Below are 20,000 nucleotides of genomic sequence, written 5' to 3' on the forward strand. Positions count from 1 at the left end.
TTTTCTCGGGTTTCGCGCCCCACTGGCGCATTGGGAGCCTGTGTCGCAGTTTGAAACTGAGTGTAAAGCGCTGAGCTATGATCAAATTGGATGCGCTGGTATAATAACGGCTTTTGCTTTCATATCCTCCAGTCTAAAAGTCGAGGCTACAGTAATGCTTTAGTTCTCCTAAAGGTGCCTAGTACTAAAGATAAACTGCCACGGTTGGGACAACTGCTCAGCTGCAGGGCAGGGGCGTGACAAGGAATTAAAGGCCTGATACTATGTGACACTGGGCCCCACCCAATGCATGTAATTTAGAGTGTGCCCTCTCCAAAGCGCCCCAACGCCTGGGACCCCATCTTCTCCCACAAGCGCTGTCCCTTTACCAGACAGTAATGCAGAGGACTTCAGGAGACACCGGGGACAATAATCTGTCTATATATGTCTATGGAATTGCCCTATTGCATCAGTCACTTACAGTAGAAGTCTTATGCTAGCTCTGTTAGAGGAAAATTCCACCCTCAGATAGTCTCAGACTGTTAGCCTTTATATCACCAATCTGTGATGATCAGTGCATTCCAGGAGTTAAGTGTTGCAATTCTGTCAGTCCATCCTGTCTACTTCTACTTCAGTTAGTGGTTTCCTACATTTCCCAGAATGCCCTGCGTTTAGTTAATAACTGAACTAAATGCAGCATGTCGGTGTGGTTGCATTGCATTCTGGAATATTGAAGCTTTTGTTGGTGGAGAAATTGGTATCTCTTCCTCTTCTATGATGGATTTCTCCCAGTATTGTTGTATAATATTGGTGCAAAATGGACGTTTACCGTTGCCCCATTGTAGCTGCGCTGGAAATATCTTGCGTGATGTCATGTTGTCTATGCTTTGCCAGATGATGTCTGAAGTTCAAATTATCTTGATTTAATAAGTACATAGCAATGACAGAAGCCCTGACCCACAATTTCCACATGCATCTGCTGGGCGCTACTAGCTACGCAGCACAAATCTGAGTACCAAAATTCAAGTACCCATGAAAACTGACCTCATGATAGATAGGGAAATTACATCCTAAAATTTAGATGGTGCCTACTCAATTTATATATATTTCTTAGGGTTTGAAATGGAATTAAAACCTATCTGATTATGTATTTAACGCCTCTCCTCTCCTCTCCTCTCCTCTCCTTTCCTCTACTGTACTGTACTCTACTCTTCTCTAGACATGGCCTCAGCCAGCAGCCTCCTGTGTGAAGATCAGTTCCTGTGTTCGATCTGCCTGGATGTGTTCACTGAGCCTGTCTCTACGCCATGTGGACACAACTTCTGCAAGGCCTGCATCACGGGGTACTGGGCCAGCCTTGACCTGACTCAGTGTCCGCTGTGCAAGGAGACGTTCTACCGAAGACCCGAGCTTCGGGTCAACACGGGATACAAAGAGATCGTGGAGCGTTTCAAGCAGATGAGCGTGAGAGGTAGAGATGAATCCCCTGCCAAACCAGGGCAGGTGCCATGTGACGTCTGCCTTGGGGTGAAGCTCAAGGCGCTGAAGACTTGCCTGGTGTGTCTGGCCTCTTACTGCCAGCCTCACCTGGAGCCTCATCAGAGAGTCCCAGCCTTGAAGAAGCACAAGGTGATCGACCCCGTGGCGAACCTGGAGGACAGGGTGTGTAAGAAGCACGACAAGATACTTGAGTTCTTCTGTACGGTGGAGCAGACGTGTGTTTGCGTCATGTGCTTGAAAGATGACCACACAGTACATATAACCGTCCCTTTAGAGGAAGAGTTCGGAGAGAGGAAGGCCTGGCTGGAGGCAGTGATGTCAGAAATAAAAAAGACGGAAATAGCCAAATCCAGGAGTATTCAGGAAATCAAACACTCAATAAAACAGAGCAAGAAAGATGCAGGGGAAGAGGTAGCAGACGTTGTTGAGGTTTTCACCGCTCTGGTGGCCTCCCTAGAAAGGAACCAGGCTGAGCTGATTGAGGTGATTGAGGAGAAGCAGAAAGTAGCAGAGAAACAGGCTAAAGACTTCATCACAGAGCTGGAGCAGGGCATCACTGAGCTCAAGAGGAGGAGAACTGAACTGGAGCCACTCACACACACTGAGGACCACCTCCGCCTCCTGCAGAGCCTGCCATCCCCCCACGACCCTCCATACACCAAGGACCTCCTTGACTTCCTGGGCAGCCTCCCACCCCTCTGCGACCCTCCACACACTGAGGCCCCCCCCGACCTCGTGTGGAGCCTGCTGTCCCTCCCCACCCCTCGATCCACCGAAGACTGCTTTGACATCAGTCTTCAAAGTTACCAATGTGTGGGGATGGTGAGAAAAGCAGTGGCTCAGCTGGAAAAGACACTCAGTCAAGAGATGGAGAATCTTTCCAGAGAAGTCAAACTGTACGATGGCTGTAAAGCAGGTAAAGAGACCGGTACAGTTAAAGAACAGACGGGGACCCTCAGCAAAGAGATGGAGAATCTGCCTCTAGACAAGCTGAGGATGATCCAGCAGTGCAATGCAGTGGATGTGACTCTGGACGCCGACACAGCGTACCGCAATTTAATCCTGTCTGAGGATGGGAAACAAGTGAGGTGTTCCCAAAGCCACCAGATGATTTTCTCTTACAGCCCAAGAAGATTTCAACATCAGCCCTACGTCTTTGGAAAAGAGGGCTTTTCCTCAGGCAAGTTCTACTATGAGGTTCAGCTCAGAGGGAAGACAAGTTGGGTTGTGGGAGTGGCCAGAGACTCCTTTGACAGAAATTTGCATTTCCTTCCCTCCACTGAGTTTGGATTCTGGACTATGACTGGGTTGCACAGTGAAATCGAGGACCTATATTATGTTAATACTTGCCCGTCTCTTCCCTTGTACCTGAGGCAGAAGCCCGAGAGGGTTGGTGTGTTTGTTGATTATGAGGAGGGAGAGGTTTCCTTCTATGATGTGGGTGCCAGGGCTCTGATCCACTCTTTCAGGGGCTGCACCTTCAGTGAGAGTGTACCACCACTGAAAGCTCTTTTATATTCTTTGGCTGGCAGTTCTTTAATTAGCAGGCCTAAGCTTTACCCTATAGTGGGCATCTTCATTGGTGTTGATCCACTCATAATCACTCCTGTAGGCCACACAAATTGAGCCAAGAGACACACCAGGGAAGTTACGGTGTAACTTTCATCAAAAACATACTTCATCTCATGAATCAGCTCTACTTGTTAGCACTGGGGCTAACACATCCCAGTAGAAAATAGTACATACTTCTAACAAAAGAAAGAATCAAAATCACTTAACTTGCTATATACAACATATATACAGGAATTTCTTGTTGACATTGGTGCAGAGACTTACAGTATGTTGAGCTTCACACGAGATATGACACACATAGCACAAGACAACAAGGCTCAGACAGTGTAACAGTATAAATTTAAAACATACTACCTTATCAGTGGATCACTATACATATTCTTTGTTCTTTGTTTTTATTCATAGCTTTTTTCTGTAGTATTTGTGCAGCATGGCAAGGTAAAAGTAATCACAAACATTTTAACTGCACAGTTATGTGCAGGTAAGATCACTTATATGACGGCTGGTTATGTGTTTCATTTGGAAACCATTGAGGAACAGTAAGAAAGACTACAAACCAACTACAGAAAGCGGTGTGCCCCACAGTCCTGCAGTTGAGACAGCTGGTTTTCTGTTAAACCAGAAACTTTGTGCAGAGCATTTGTGAAGGTATCGCTTTGTTAAAACATTCAAGATACACAATGGATATGTCAAATATTGCACTAAGGGAGAAAAGCCGTGACAGCTTTTACCATGTCTTCACATTGACAGGGGAAATTAATAGAATAGAATAGAATAGAATAGAATAGAATAGAATAGAATAGAATAGAATCGAATCGTTCCAACCACTTTTATACATGGGCACATACCGCAATACTCTGTTTGACCAGAAGATGGGACCATGGTAAATCAACTGATGTTTTGGTCTGTTTCTGAGGGAACCTAGGAAGAAACAATGAGGAACGGACAGTGTCGTCAAGGGATCCCGATTCCATCTTAGGATCACTTTCATAGAATACAGTATATTAGGGGAAAAAAAACTGAAACTGTTTGCTTTTGAATTTGATTCTCTGGAAACTGCAGACAACCAATGTTATCTCCTTCAGTTGAAATCATGCAAAAAAAAAATGTCATTAATTTCATTCATTTTGTTAATTATTTGTTTGGCTTTCAGTATAAAAATTTCAAGCATAAAATGTATGCTCTAAAGCCTTTTGTAAATTATGAGCCTGAAATGGGAATGTAACACATGCACACTTGTGTGTTTGGATCACTTAAAGTGAAAACCATTGACTAGTTCAAAACAATTCTCACTCTGAATGTTTTGAATGCACCCCAGGATGTAAGACATTAATGGATGCTGGTATCCTTGGCAAAAAGTTATTTGATTAATGAGCTTGAGCACCAAATGTTTCTTAAGACTTAATAGTGTACAGTATGCAGCTGCAATGTATTTCAGTGCTTATTAAAATGAATGCATTTCTCACAAATTAGCTTGTGTCACATTATTTTCTTACCTTTACATATTCAGGTTATGCTGCTCCATTGGAGTAGTAGGCACTATTCAAAACAGTGTTACAAAGTTATGTGCAATGATAAAACAAATAACAGCCACGAGCCACTCAAATAACCAATACAAAATTATACAGATTAATTAAAATGGATCAAGTGATACTTTTTTGATTACACGTGTTTACAATAATCAGATTAGCAGAGGCATTTCAGAGGCGAGCGCTGGTCCACTCCTGTGTTTCTGTCAAGGGGAACTTTAGCCAGCGGACTATTTATACCTCAGCTGTCTGACTGACTGGCGCCCAGGGAACTGGGACGTGTGTGTGTGTGTGTGTGTGTGTCTGTCTGTCTGTCTGTCTGTCTGTCTGTCTGGTCTGTCTTTGGTCAATGTATAGACGAGGGGTTCTCTTTTGGATGGTGTGCGTATGTTTGCCTGTGTGTGTTTGTATGTGTATGTAGTCAGAGTATAGATGAGGAGATTGTTTAGGATGTTGTATGTGTGTGTGTGTGTGAGAGAGAGAGAGAGAGAGAGAGAAAGAGAGAGAGAAAGAGACCTGGGAGGTCAGAGACATCAACAATTATAACTGCATGAATTATGGCATATATACGCATGTAGGCCACACACAAACACACACACACACACAAACGTAGACTGACACTGAAGTGTGAACATATGTAGGTCTTGCTGTGGTGAAAGAATTCGGATAGATGACAAGTACAAATCATCTTATATAAGTTTAACATTATTACAGACTGTAATTACTCAGTCCAACCCGTCAGCTGATGAAATGTATCAAAATCTGTAACTGTTGATCAGTAATATCAGCTGACATTGGCAGATTCAGCAGTCCTTCCCCAGAGAGAGGGAACTCCAAAGCCTGGAAATACATGACTGAGGACTTTGCCATGTGGATGAGCAGATGAGATTTGACAAAGGGTCCATTAATTTTAACTACAACATTACTGTATGGATCCACACCTACAATTTGCATCTTTTCAGATCTCTGTTTTCCGGCATGGTTGTTATATATTTAGACATTATTTGCATACAGTAAATTCCCCAAAGGTACCAGCTGTGCAGCAAGTTCACTTCCCAGGCCATGCCTGCTCTTCCATGACTCTCTCTCTCTCTCTCTCTCTCTCTCTCCAGTCTTTCCTATGCTCCCTCTACCACACACACACATACTCTCTGGTTTTTCCCTCGCATACCATACATGTAAACTTGCGTTGCAGCGATTGGCCGCTGGGCTGCTGCCACGATTCACTGCATGAACATCCATCAGTCAGGCAGAGGGCCACAAATCATTTAAAAAATTGTTGGAAATTTTCATATGAATATTTTATTGAAAAAAAAATGTAAACAACAATCTGATTGGCGGTGAAGATGGCAGCAGTGGAGTGCACACAGACTCTGAGAAGGGCAAAGGGCAAAAATCTGGGGCATCCTGGTGGCTCATCTGGCTCAGGGTCAAACCATGGACCCATGATGTCCTGGACCTTTGTCTCCAGTGAACATATCTGCAGCGTCTGCAACCCCTGGTGCATAGTTCAATTTTTCTAGTGGTGCACGGTTCGTCTTCAGACCCTCTCTGTGACCCTCTGTGGGACACCCTGTGCGGCTCTGGACCACCGTTACTGTTCAAGTATGAATTAAGCATATCACTTTCCTAATAACCGGAGCTATCCAGGAACAGTATTTGGATGGTGCCTTGCTTCAGTAATTTGACATATTGCTCGCTGAAACAGGAGGGACTCTTCAAAAATTTGCAAAAGGTATCTGTCCCAAATTCTGGAATTTTAAAATGAATAAATTTCAGCCACAGGGACACAGCTGTCTTAGGAAAAGGAAACAGGGTGTATTTTGAAAAGCCCAAATACACCATGTACCTAGTTGCCACTCATGTTACTTTAAAAACTGTGAAGTTGCAGGCTTTATATGCTGGAAGAGATGGAGGGGGGATTGTTCAAACATCTGTGGTGGTATTATTGGAATTTTTATGTAGGCCTAGTGCTACTGGTACGCCATGAAGTAACAACTATTGTTTTCCAGGAGGTAAAAGTAATGGGATTTACATTACATATATGTAAAAATATGATTAAAGAAAATAATAAATGCATTTATTGTTGGATACGTGTATGTTTTGACATAGGGAATTACCTAGCAAGGCGAAAAAGTCATTTCTCATGTCATTGCTACTTTAATGTCTATGGAATATCACGAACGCGCCCTTGGATGGGAGAGAGGGAGAGACGGTGGTGGTGGAGGAGGAGGTGAGGGGGGGGGGGGGGGGGGGTACGTCTCGGGGGCGCGCTTCGCCGTCGTGACGTCACGGGAGCGCCCGAGCAGTGGGGAAGCCACTGGTAGAGCTGGCAAAGACGGAAAAGAGGGGAAGACAGACAGCAGATAGATACGAGATAGAGAGACGGATACACAGACAGAGAGAGAGACAAGCCGAAAACGAGGATTTTCCCTCGACTAACGGTCTGCACGAGTCGTGACTTGGTGGTTTGACAGCAGCAGACTAACTGAAGAGGATATGTGACTGGCCTTTTTCTTTTTTACACTGCTTATTTCACAACCGAGGATACTATTGCTGAAGTGAACACAGCCGCAGTGAGTATATGGAACTTAGCTGGCAGTCTCGAGCGTGTGTGTGTGTCTGTGTATGCATGTGTGCATGTGTGTATGAACGTGTGTGCACGTATGTGTGCACGTATGTGTGTGTTGTATATTGACCAGCACTCGGTCAACATCACATGTGTGTGCTGTGTTTGTGTGCCTCACTGCAGCCACGTTCGTCAACATTGTAGAAGAATATTTTAGCAATAATAATATATTTAAATTTTTCATGCCTACGTTAGATGCATAATCCTACAATTTACCCCCCACACACACACTGCGCACTCCGCTCACGGTGGTTTCAGGTCAGCTGTAAGACCCAAAGGGGCTCTGTTAAATTTCTGCCGGAGGGGAGCAGTGTTTTGGCCAGACTGTCATTATGATACTTGTGTTTTTTTTTTTTTTTTTTTTGGAGGGGAACAAACGACAATGCGAGCTCAATACTGCAAGGTTTCCTCACTTGGAAAACAAACAGCCCCGCTGGCCGCAGATAAAGACTATATCCTGGAGGTAATGTCCCCGGAATAACAGGCTAATACAGCATGTCTTGTCTCTGTAGTCCACTCCTGTCGGCCACAACCTCTAAATGCGATTATCAATCTGCTCAGGCGGCGGATGAAGTGCAGCTGACATCCCTGTAGTGTTTCAAAGCCTCCTAATCACCATCATATTCCTGTAATATTCCTATAGGGGACTTTAGTGGCCTTAAGTTCCTTTATGGCATTTTACTCTCCTGTTGTATCACTATAATATTCCTACAAGGACTTTAAGTGTTCCTTTGCTAGTTTATAGAGACTGGTATGTTTTATCTCCTATAATATTCCCATATAGGGACTTAAAGGGTTTGCTGTGAAATTTCTAATTGGATTCCTATAGTTCCTTTAGGCCGGTTGTTTGGGTTTTGAACTTTTTTTTTTTCCATTGCACAAACTTTTGCCCACTCTCTCTCTCTCTGAACCGAGGAATGTCAGTATTTTTCATGCTGCCTTAGCTTCACATGAAACTGCTGTCAACGTAGCCAGGTCCTGTCAGCTGACGCACTACGAGCCGAGACAGCAACAATATTGAGCAACACGTATAGGACTTCTCTACCTATTAATAACAGCAGCTTGTAAAGCAAATGAACTGTTATAAATACGCGACCCGATGTGGTGGTTTTGAGCGCGGAGAGGTGAGGGCTGCTCCGTGTTTTGCATGCCCGGAACGCCGTGATTTCCTCTGTGTTCCGCCCACTTCTCCAGCAGCTTTGCACCGCCCCTCCTCCGGGAACACGCAGGCGGGGAACTGAGCTGCTTCCTTCCACAAAGTTTATTACGGTATAAACACTGGACATTTTTAAATGCCCTGGTGGTTCTGCACACCTCTGTCTGGAGCATTGTGCTAAGTAACACTGCCAGGGTTATGGGGTTCAATTCCTACTGTTTTAGAATTGATTTTATTGATTGTTGATTTAGGCCTGGCCGTAGTTATCTTTCTGAACTTTTGATCCATTATGAGGAAAGATTTGGAAAGACTTGCCTGAGGAGCTGAGGCTGGCAGAGTCAGTATCATCTTTTAAATCACTTCTCTTCTTTTTATCATAAGGCCTTTATATAATCTTTTGGCTTTTTTGGCCTTTTGATACCTACTCTGCCATTTATTTGTCTTATCCCTATAGCTGGGACTCTTTTTTTGTTGCTATTTATGTGAAGCATTTTGTAACTATGTTGTGAAAAATGACAAATAAATAAATAAATACTTTGGGCCACCCATGCTAAAAGTATTTGCACTCATAGTACTGTAAGATACTTTGCCTCCACCTTTCAGCAAGCTTTCATTTAACCAGGCATGTCATCTAATAGGCTACAGATTTCTATTTACAATGAAGCCTTGACACACAATGACCCAAGCCAACAACATAAGGTTGCGTCTTCTCCCTTAAAAACAATGGCTTCCTGTCAGCATGTGTCTAGTTTGGGACAACACACATTTGTGTTACTTTTTAGCACCACACACACCAGAGTGTGTGCTCTTTTGTCGTAGTGCAGTCGCATGCACAAGCGGGCAGGGGAAAGTTAGTATAGCGTGCTGTGCACTCACCTTTCAGCATGTTCAGGAGGATGTTGGGGTCACCTTCTCAACTTGCTTCATCCTTATTTAACCTGGCAAGTTGACTGAGAACACATTCCTCTTTATAGGGAGGGCCTGGAGGAGTAATTACAGGAGTTTGTGGGCGGCTGTTTTCACACCAGTACAACCATAGTGAGCATTTGGGGGTTTTGTTTATTTCCCCTGCCCGTATTTTCCTGTCTGGCCTGGGGATTCAAACTAACAACGACAACATTCTGGCCACTTTACCATCCATCTGCGACTTCACACTGCAGAATTAGTTTTGTGCCTCCCTGGCTTGGTATTAATTGCCAAGTCTCAACACTACATTTTCCATATTTGTTATGTAGGCAGTAGCCAAGATTAGATAAGGTTATTACTCCCAGGGTGCAGTGTGTGTGTATGTGTGTGTGTGTGTGCATAGTGTATGCATGTTTGTGCGTGTAAGTACATGTCATTGTCTTTGTGTGTATGTGTGTGTATGTCTATCTGTATTTTTATATCTGGATGCGTGTGCTGGTGTGTGTCTACATCAGTGTGTGGGTGTGTGTGTGTGAACTGGTGTGTGTTTGTTTGTGCGCTTTGTTTGCCCAACCTGCATCTAGGATTAATTTCCTGTGGTACACAATAGACTGGAGCTGATGCTATCTCTGCCTTATCAGTGTTGTGCTTTCCAGTGTCTGAAGCGTATTATGTGTCTTATCTCTGATAGGACAGGTGGCACGGAGTGGAGTTACAAGGAGCACAGTGGCTCCGGTAAGACGAAATCTGTATCGTCTGTATCTCGCAGAGACATCTTCTCCCCAACACAAGTATTTAGTGTTATAGACCGCTAATATTTTCTCCCAAGTGTGGTTGGGCTGCACAAGTAATTGAAAAAAATACCAAAGTTGCAATTTTGACTAGTCCAATATCCTGTTTGCAAGAGGTGGTGATTATTTTTCCTAGAGTGAAAGGTGCTGCCGATGGTCGAAACAAGGCATTCTGAATCTGAATCTCTGACCCACAAATCAAGTTACATGTCTGAGAAAACCTTTTATTTTATTCAAATGGAGCAAATCCTAAGCAACAGATTCTCATGTTCTCCCTTTATTATACCAAGAAATGCAGTTTTCACACATCGCAATTCATATCGCAATGCAGTATTCATACACAAACGGATTTTCTTGTCAGTGTCATGCTGCTCTAACATGTGAACAATATGATGTGACTATGGGACCAAGCCAAACCACATTTTTCAAAAGCAAATGGCAGGGAGTGGAGTTCTACATTACACAGTGGTACTAAATGCAACCCTAAGCCTATGTATATAACAGTAATATTATTGTTGTTATGATAATTCATATCACAATTCCAGTATTCAGCAAACAAACTGTCCCATGTTCTCATTGAGGGTCTAAGGTTAGGGTGGTCATTTTCATTTGTTGTTTCATAATGTGGGTGTTGTGAAGCCCTTTGAGACTGTAACTGTGATTAAGGGCTACACAAATAAAGTTGACTTGACTTGACTTTCTGGCCACATTACATCACAAGTGTCCGACGGAAACGGACAGTAATAGAGAGTAATAACATTCATGATGAGTATAATGTGTATTTATGGGCCTAGATCCCAGGGCAAGAGACGAAATTTGTCAAATTCGGCTCCCATGCTGAAACACCAGTCGACTAAGTATAGGTTGGGTGGTGTGTGTGTGTGTGTGTGTGTGTGTGTGTGTATGTGTGTGTGTGTGTATTGCATTGTGCGGTGCAGTAGACTAGTGTGTGTGTGTGGTTGTCACATAAATAGAACATGCAGAACACCTTCTGGAATGCTGATGGAGAAAGAGAGGGACAGACAGAGAGAGACAGACAGACAGAAAGTGAAAGCGTCAGGGAGACAAGTGAGATAGAGAGAGAAAGGGGGGATTAGAGAGAGAAAAGACGGGACAGAGAGGTGTGAGATAGAGCGATGGAAAAGAGAAAAAAAGAAGTGGAAAAAAGTGTGTGTGTGTAAAGTATTTGAATGAACAGACATCCATCTCTCATATGAGGGAACTGAAAAGCTGGCTTCTATTTAATACTAAGCAGTAGTTAATACTTTTCAGCATGTCAGCTCTGCTCTATCACGAGCTCTGTGGTCGCCACGGTGATTCTAATGATCATTCCACTTAATTTTGGCGTTGCTTCTTCATCTGTGGCCATGTTGGGCCACTGACAAATGTTGAAGCCTGTTCTCTGCTGTGCTAGCACATACTGTAGATTTACTCAGACACACACACACACACACAGTACTTGGCATTCAACCATGAGGACTTTCTTGGTAGCCTAGTGTGATATTCTAGGATTTTATGAGGCTTAAGACAACATTGTGTGTGTGTGTTGAGGAAAGATGAGACAAGCAACATGGCTGTTAGGAACAGTACAGGGAGGTACAGGATGAAACGCAGGGCGCAGTGTGTGTCGGTGTTTCCTGTGGAGTTTCTGTAGACACGGTGGGGTTGCGGTTATTTTGGTTCCCAGTTTCACTCCTGGGTCAATTCCAGGGTCGGTTGCAGTAGGTGTTGCAGTTCAAGAATGGCTCTTGTTTGGATATTTATATCAGGATATGAGAACAACTGTGCTGTTTTTGCAATTAGGAATGCCCCGATCAGCAGGCTTTTGGCAACTGATTCAGATTTTGTAACAGTGTGATTGGCCAATCACCGATCCGTCCACCAAGTGAAATGATGCATTTTACCTGAACTTAGAATGACACATCAAGTAGAAGTGCACAGCAAGCGTGAACATTAAAATGTCATTGTCAATGTGTGTGTGTGTGTGTGTGTGTGTTGCTCTTTGTTGTTTTCTCATTTCTATTCATGTGACCCTCAAACTTTAACTTTAGAAAGCAGAAGATCACATGTGTATGGTGGTTCCCATGAGGTCTTCAAGACATAAAAAATTGAAAAATGGTTTATGTGCGTATTTGATGTGTTTGTGTGTGTGTGTGTGTGTGTGTGTGTGTGTGTCTTAGCCTCTAATTTCCTTCATAGATAAATTGACCCTAGCTTGAACTGATAAATGCTAGCAGGCTAGCAAGGTTACCAATTAAAGTGAGGTGCCCTAGTATCAAAAATATCAGAATTCATGGCCCGTACAAGCTAGTAGCTTGTATTGGTTCCATTAACATGAAAAATAACTACTATTATCCAAATTTCTAAAAGTGTAAAGACAAGATAAAGCAGTAAAAGAGCCAGCTAGCTTGCCAGTTTGTGCTAACAGCCTGCTTCTGTACCTAGGACTGCTCCAAGCTTTAAATATCAACAAGTAGGCTTCGTTTCAGTATTCTTTGGTGTATTATGGTGCTGCTGGCCTCTACTTGCCTTTACTTCTTGTATTACTTGGTTTGATGTAATATGTCGGTGAATTGTGGTATTTTGGGGCAGTGGCAGAGAGCTTGTGACTTCTGCTTTGAATCCCATTGAGAAAATGTGGGCAGGGGAAGTGACTAAGACATGCTGTCCCTTCCCTCGGCCTTGTCCAGCTGCCTTTGAGCAAGGCAGTTAGAGCCGCTCAGTGTCCGACAGCAGCAGGCTGTGCTTGTACTGGGCAGCCTGGACTGACTGTCTGTATGACTGTGAGGCAGGTTGTGGCTGAAAAAGAACATGTGCTCAACAAATCTTCCTTGGGTAAATAAAAGCTAAAAAAGAGGCTAGTAGTCCAGTTTTTTTTTTTTTTTTACATTATTGGGACAATTGGGACATGAACACATTATCTACAGGTCAGTAGGTCTAGAGAGGAGGAGGGGGAATTCACTGACACTCTCTCTCTCTCTTTTTCTGTCTCTTGTCTCATATTGGCCTCAAATGGAGCGTTAGATGTGTGTGTGTGTTTAGTGATATGATCACTCACGGCCACTGAGCTGATGTGCATGTGTCCCCTCCTGTGTGTGTGTGCGTTTGTCTAGGTGTGTGCGAGTGTGAGTGTGTGTGTGTGTGTATATCTGTCGGCCTGTGTGTGTGTGTGTTTGTCTGCCTGATTGTCTAGATGTGTGTGTGTGTGTGTGTCTGTGCTAGAGGCAGGGTCCTGGCCTGTTTTTTGTCCAGGTGTGTGTTTTTGGCCTGAGGGGAAAGAAAGCAGATGGTCCCTGTGTGTGTGTGTGTGTGTGTGTGTGTGTGTGTGTGTGTGTGTGTGGCTGTAACTGACTGGCTGTCAGTACGATCTCCCAGGCCAAAGATCTGTGCCTAGCAGAACGTTAGTTGGAAATATACACTACTGCACTGTTGTACAAGGTCCGGGTCGGGACCCAAAGTTGGGTCATAGGGAGATTAAAACGGGTCAACAGAAGGGCTGCACAGGTAATCAAACAAATACTGAAATCATAATGTTGACTACTGCAATTTCTAAAATGCAAGAGGCTGCATTTTTTTTGTTAGAGGGAAAGATGTTTCAGTCTAAAATCTTTCTTTATATTCAAGATGAGCAAATTCTAAGCTTCATCATCCCCAATCCAACTTTTTGCAACTTATTGAAGCACTGAAAAATAATGTAAAAAAAAGTCTGTTCATCACAAATCCTATTGAAGTCACATTATTTGTTATTTTTGCTAGTATCGTGCAGCCCTACTTACCAGATTATTGTGGGGAAATTGGTGGCTAGATTAGCATAGACATTAAACTGAAGCTCCATAGTGATTTATAATGAATGTGACAGTAGAATGAGCTTAGATTCCTACATCACCAACAGTACAGGCAACCAATAGTGAGGAGCGTAAGGGTCAAATAAATCCACAGTGCCCAGATACTAGAGAAGCCAAATATTTCTGTGCTCTTAGGCTGATCATTTCTAATTGAGAAGTCTGGTAAAGAAACAGGAGCCAGGGAGAAAAGGCAGACAGTTTTTTTGCATCTCTGATAGAAGTTTTTCTTTTTTATGCGTGATGACGATTTAAGAAGAGGTTTAGTTCAGTTCATCTCATTTCAGCAGTAATGGGAGAGTCTGGATCATATGGCCAACATGTCTGTGTGTGTGTGTGTGTGTGTGTGTGTGTGTGTGAGCAGCTCATGTGTCCACTGACCTGAGGCTGACATCACTATCTCCTAGGATACCAGACTCACTCACTGACTGACTGACTGACTGGCTTTTTAAAATTGCTGTTTTTTTTGTTACACAGTAGAAAGTGATAGGAAAGGTAAGTATGGACATTTTCCAGTATTTTCACAGCTCGTTTATTTGCAAGATTTCACTGACCTAATTGACTTAATCAGTTGAATAGTTAAAATATTTAGGTCATTTAAATACAACACACATGCACTGATTAACAGCCTGTAAAAGCATGACTAAACACAGTGTTTAATGACAGTGGGGGCATAACCTAGATTCTTTTCATGGTGTCTCTGCTTTATTTGATAGCATTACATTAAATTTACATTTTTGGCATCTACGGTAGCTGATGCTCTTATCCAGTTTGACTCATATGATTAACAGGAATAGGACAGATGGGCATTTTTCATAATTTTTTTTACAATTTTTTTTCACAGAACAAAATTAGATAAATAACAGTTAATGTAATTGACTGAATCACAGAAACCAGTGGAATATTCTATTTTTAAACATGTATTTCATACAACAGACACACTGATTAAGCTTCTATGAGATATATTAACAGAGATATTAACAGATTGCTCTATAAAAGGCAGTAGGGGAAGAGATACATTTTATTTTGTGTTATTTTAAGGTGTTTAATTGGTAGCACAGTAGTGAGTGGCACTAAAGATGGGAGATATACAATATACATATTCTCATGTCTGGAAAAGTAAGGAGACACTGGAGGATACCGTACTGACATAGGATATCCTCACCATGTATTCACACCAACTGGAGAAACCCGCCACTTGAAAGCCATTCATTTTCTATGGCCACAGAAATGTAAGCTGATGTTCAACACTGTCACCTCATTTGTTGCCCTGGGAACGTGGGCTGCTGCTGAACTTTGGGACGACATTGCCCACCAGCAGCCATTCATGTTGTAACATTGTTGTGTATGGGGGCGGACGGGTGACCTTGCGTTATGAGAGACCGCCCTTCAACTGGACAACGTGGGTTCAAGCCCTGTGTCAGAAAGCATCAGCTCTGCTGAAGTGCCCTTGAGCAAGACTCTGAATCCCTACCAGCTGACCCTGACCTCTGACCTCTGAAGCAATAGGGTTAGGGTTATCAGATGTGATCAGATGAACACACACATCAGCTGGTGCTGTTGGCTGCCTGCAATACAGTTTGTATACACAGGCTAAGCCTTTTTTCCGTAGTCTATGGAATGTGAAAGTATCAGCCAGTGTCACCCTATTTTCTTATTTCTCCCTCTTACTGTGTGTGTGTGTGTGTGTGTGCAGGTAGTGTGGGGCTAGAAAATGGAGCTTCCTTGATAAGTGATTATTGGAAAAGAAGAAAGGTGTGTGTGTGTGTGTGTGTGTGTGTGTGTGTGTGTGGGGTTGAGCCAAATAGAGCTAGAGCAAATAGAGTATGGCACTCATGACCTACATAGAGAGAGAGAGAGAGAGAGAGAGAGAGAGAGAGAGAAACAGCTGTGGTGGTATATGCAGCAATATATCCAAACCTCCATGTCCATCAGCATGTATTTATGCTTTACGCATATGTCTTTATATATACTATGCATAGGATTTGTGAGTCGTGTGCCAATGAAGTTGCTTTTCCCTTCCCACTTGCTATGCAGGTAATGTCAGTTCCCAGCATTCATCAGTACAGAGGAACACACTGACTTTGCGGCCAGAAAGCTCTTTGATTATCTACTGTTAATCCGTAATGAGACAATTTATATTGGTTTCACTTCTGGGTGTTCAGTGTGCTGTGGCGCTTTTAGTTTGTACTGTCCGCTAAACATACACAGTCTGTTTTTGCAAGTTTTTGCTAGTGTTTGCATGCACTGCAGTGAACCAAATAAATACTAGACACACAGAGGGGAAACTGATCTTCTTATTGCACAATGGTAGCTTGGTGAAAAGTCAGTGTATTCTTGTGTGCCTAAAGTGCAATATGTCTTTATTCTATTGTTCTCTAAGTCTCTTTTCCTCTTTATTTCTCTCTCTTCTCTCTCTCCAGGTGATCCCATCATCCCCAGGCCTTGTGGATTAATTAGCTGCCTTTATCAGTAGGAATGTCCTATTGATTACTGCTCACCAACAAAGCCAATGGATTACAGTGACGGCGTTGGAAAGGCCTTGATCACAGCTATGTCAACACTGAATCAGGATATTTCAAGTCAAGAAAGACTACAGTAGAAGACTGACTGGAATTTGTGTTTTGAGTTGTTATATTTAGCATTTCAGTTTTTCTGGAAATCCATCCCCCATGTATTGCTACTAGTGATTTAATCTTTTCCTGATTTGTTACCTGATTATTTTCCTGCCTTTTTGTGTAATTTTGCTGCCCTAACCAGCTTGTCACCACAGAACAGTGCTTTTCCAACCTTTTCAAAAGGATCTTTCTCAGGACACAGCTGATTTTGTGGATCTCAAATTTATATTTTTGATTCACTCAATTCATTCATTTGATTCAGACACTCTTTTCTTTCTTCGACACACGCCCCCTATTTCCTCTCGCCATGTACAGTAGCTCCCGCTCCGTCTCCAAGCTGGACGCCGTTGGATCCAACGGTAACAGCTCGGTGTCCGGTAGTCCCGGTCGCTCCCCGCGCCTCCCCCGCTCCCCGCGCCTTGGACACCGGCGAAACAGCAACAGCAGCTCCGCCGCTGGCCTCACCGGCTCCGGTAAAACCCTGTCCATGGAGAATATTCAGTCTCTGAACGCTGCGTACGCCATGACCGGTCCTCTGTACTTCACTGACACCGGCGACGACCTGGTGGGCCTCGCTGGGAGCCTGGGCAGCGGGCTGAACCCCTCCCTGCCCAAGAGCACCATGACCCTGGGCAGGGCCGGGGCCAGGGTGCCCTACGGGGTGCGGGGGGCCGTCATGGGGAGCAGTCCTAATATTAACACTGGAGGAGGGGGAGGCGGTGGAGGGGCCATACCCAGCGACGCGATAGTGTTCGGGGGGGAGCTGCAGGGCCAGTCTTCCCAGGCGGCAACGGTGCCCCACTCCATGAGACAGGTGAGTGTGGCTGTGACTTTCTCTGAGTTAGCATCTCTTAAACTGCTGGTTGTCAACCTTTGTGCTATGACATGCTTGCGTCCAGTGAAATGAGGTCAGTTGTGCATTAAGATTTGACCTTTGAGACTTTTTTTTTTACATCAGAATTCAGTTTGATAATCTTATGGTCACAACCTTTTTCCTCTGTGTGTAGTTTGGGTCACTTATTGTCCTCACATCTTTACATCTTGTGTGATCACACAGAGCTTTTGATATAGCTATGACATTTTCCTGCAATCAATACACTTGTTTTCCTTGGGATTTAAAGGCTAATTGAATTGAAGTAATTGGTGCCACAGCACCAAAAGGTTGAGAGCTGCTGTGTTGTCTAAACTGTGGGACTCAAAATGGGTCGGTGGTTCTGTTTCTGGCCGGTCCCCAGATGACAGGAGCGTTAAGAGACAAGAGACTGAAATCACTCTGTTTGCCTCCTGGGATTAAAAACATGAATCCTTAGCATTATTTTCATATTGTTTGTCAAGGAAATTGCTGTAGAAAAGGATATGGTAGAGTTCAAAAGTTTAGAATCAACAGATAAGGAATATGTGGAAGAAACAGACTTTGGGTGTAGATAATGTTGTTTTTCTTAGTTTTTTCTTTGAGTCTACATAAGGGGACAACGTCTGTCATAGCAAAACTGACTAAAAGATCAAATTCAGCTGCATGTGGCAAACAATAAATGAAGATAGTTTTTGTATCATATACATGAATTCTTCCTTCCGTTCAGGAGGCATGTAACTTAAATTCAGACAGGTTTTGGAGGGGTAATAATTTGTTCTTAAGTCACCCCTTCACTAACCTAAATTAGACCTGGTCATAGGTTTAGAAAGACTAAGTTTTAACCTGCTACTCAGTTCCTATCCTGAAGTTAAAAAATCCTTTCTACCTCTCTCCTCGCCTCTTACATTTTCTGTATGTGTGCTGTGGCTCTAAACCCTTGACCTCCTTGCTGTTGGTGTCTTGTAATGTTGGTGATCTAGGAATTTAAACCTTTTCCACTGCTGCACTTACAGTCGCTCGGGGAACGAGCGTCAGCTAAATGCCTAAACTGTAAATTTAAAATGTACTGCATTGTTTGTTTTTTTAGGTCAAAAACAGACTCTGCATGTTGTTTACAAAAATGCCCCCAGGATACACTTAATTCATTAATACACGGATGTTCTGATGTCATGATGAATTATACATTTTCAAGGGAGCACTTTTTTCATAAATATTATAGTGTCTAGATCCTTCCATGCTGGTCTAACACAGTCCTATACTTAATGCTCAAAGCTTCTTTTCACTTTGTTCAACGTAAATGTGTGACATTAATTACCATATATTCAGCATGTGTGTGTTGGAATTATAACTTATTTACTGTATAAATAAGCTGAATGTGAAATGTCTTGTTGGTATTACATGATCATAAATATTTAGATGGATATTTCAGTTTGGTAGGAAATGTTCAGTCTTCAGCACACACACCTCCAGTGGTGTTCAGGAGCAGTCGACCTCCAGCATTAGCTGTTCTGGGATCTGCTGTCACCAGCTCTCAGTAGTGATAGTTGCAAACAAATGAAAGCTTTCAACTTTTGAGTATGTATGAAGTATGATCCTGAACACAAAATCATATAATATGTCAACTTCTGCTTGTTTGTAAATGTGGTAGACTTCCAGACTTGGTTAAAGTCAAAGTTAAAAAGTGGTGCAGTGTGTATCTAGGTTTTTTTCTGCAGTATTGCTTTCTCTCCAGCAATCTCTCACTAGATGCGTGGTGATTGTGTGTGTGTGTGTGTGTGTGTGTGTGTGTGTGTGTGTGTGTGTGTGTGTGTGTGTGTGTGTGTGTGTGTGTGTGTGTGTGTGTGTGTGTGTGTGTGTTAACAGGTGAGGGAAGGTGCCATGTCAGACCTACAGACACAACTAAGAGAGGTGTTGAGAGAGAATGAACTGCTACGCAGAGAGGTAAGTGTGCACACACACACGCACACACATGCACACACACACACACACAGCTCTGAGGAAAGAAAATTATACATCCATTTCATTTACAATTTAGGTTATTTTGCATTTTGTTTGCATGTGAGTTCCTCTATTTACTCCATTAAGGCATTCTGAATTTAAGCAAAAGGGAGTAGTTACGAGGAAGGACACAGAATACTACAATAATAAACAGTATATATAGATATAAGTAATATGATACATCACTCTCTAATGTGTTTATTTTCTTCCGTATATAGGCTGAAGCTAAGGAGACTAAGTTGAGTTAATAATAAACTCCACCAAGACGTTCTGGAGTCCAAAACTGTAGAGAGAGGGAGGATCTCAGGGAGGATCCTAATCAATACAAACACTAAAACATTTATTAAAAGAAACATTCGATCTGTTTTTTTTGTTGTGTTTTGGTATCTTGCAGCTGGAGGCGAAGGAGTCCAAGCTGAGCTCCTCTATGAACTCCATCAAGACGTTCTGGAGTCCAGAGCTGAAGAAAGAGAGAGCGCTGAGGAAGGACGAAGCCACCAAGATGGCCGTCTGGAAGGAACAGTACAGAGTGGTCCAGGACGAAACACAGGTAGGAATATGAAGGGGTGTGTGTGTGTACGTGTGTATGTGTGTGTTGGTGTCCAAGTGCTTATGTTGGACACACTC

The 20,000-nt window shown here is 43.0% G+C and overlaps 2 protein-coding genes across 5 annotated transcripts in view; both read left to right on the top strand.

Moving 5' to 3' along the window:
• Positions 1–1,200: 1,200 nt before the first annotated feature.
• LOC139920277 (E3 ubiquitin-protein ligase TRIM39-like) lies at positions 1,201–4,483 on the top strand. Its single transcript, XM_071910255.2, has one exon. The coding sequence runs from the start codon at positions 1,201–1,203 to the stop codon at positions 3,103–3,105; it is 1,905 nt and encodes a 634-aa protein (XP_071766356.2). The 3' UTR covers positions 3,106–4,483.
• A 2,452-nt stretch (positions 4,484–6,935) lies between these two features.
• The window catches only part of LOC139920268 (ELKS/Rab6-interacting/CAST family member 1-like), a 132,272-nt gene continuing 119,207 nt past the window's right edge, over positions 6,936–20,000 (top strand). For all 4 annotated transcript variants that reach the window (XR_013504067.1, XR_011785034.2, XM_078281860.1 and 1 more), the window contains exons 1-4: positions 6,936–7,156; positions 16,328–17,336; positions 19,239–19,316; positions 19,768–19,923. Coding sequence is in view for 2 of the 4 variants with exons in the window: in XM_078281860.1 (XP_078137986.1) it covers positions 16,830–17,336; positions 19,239–19,316; positions 19,768–19,923 (741 nt within the window). In the remaining 2 variants the exon portion in view is untranslated. The remainder of the gene's footprint in view (positions 7,157–16,327; positions 17,337–19,238; positions 19,317–19,767; positions 19,924–20,000) is intronic.

This window comes from Centroberyx gerrardi, chromosome 24 (assembly GCF_048128805.1).
Source record: "Centroberyx gerrardi isolate f3 chromosome 24, fCenGer3.hap1.cur.20231027, whole genome shotgun sequence".
NCBI lineage: Eukaryota > Metazoa > Chordata > Actinopteri > Beryciformes > Berycidae > Centroberyx > Centroberyx gerrardi.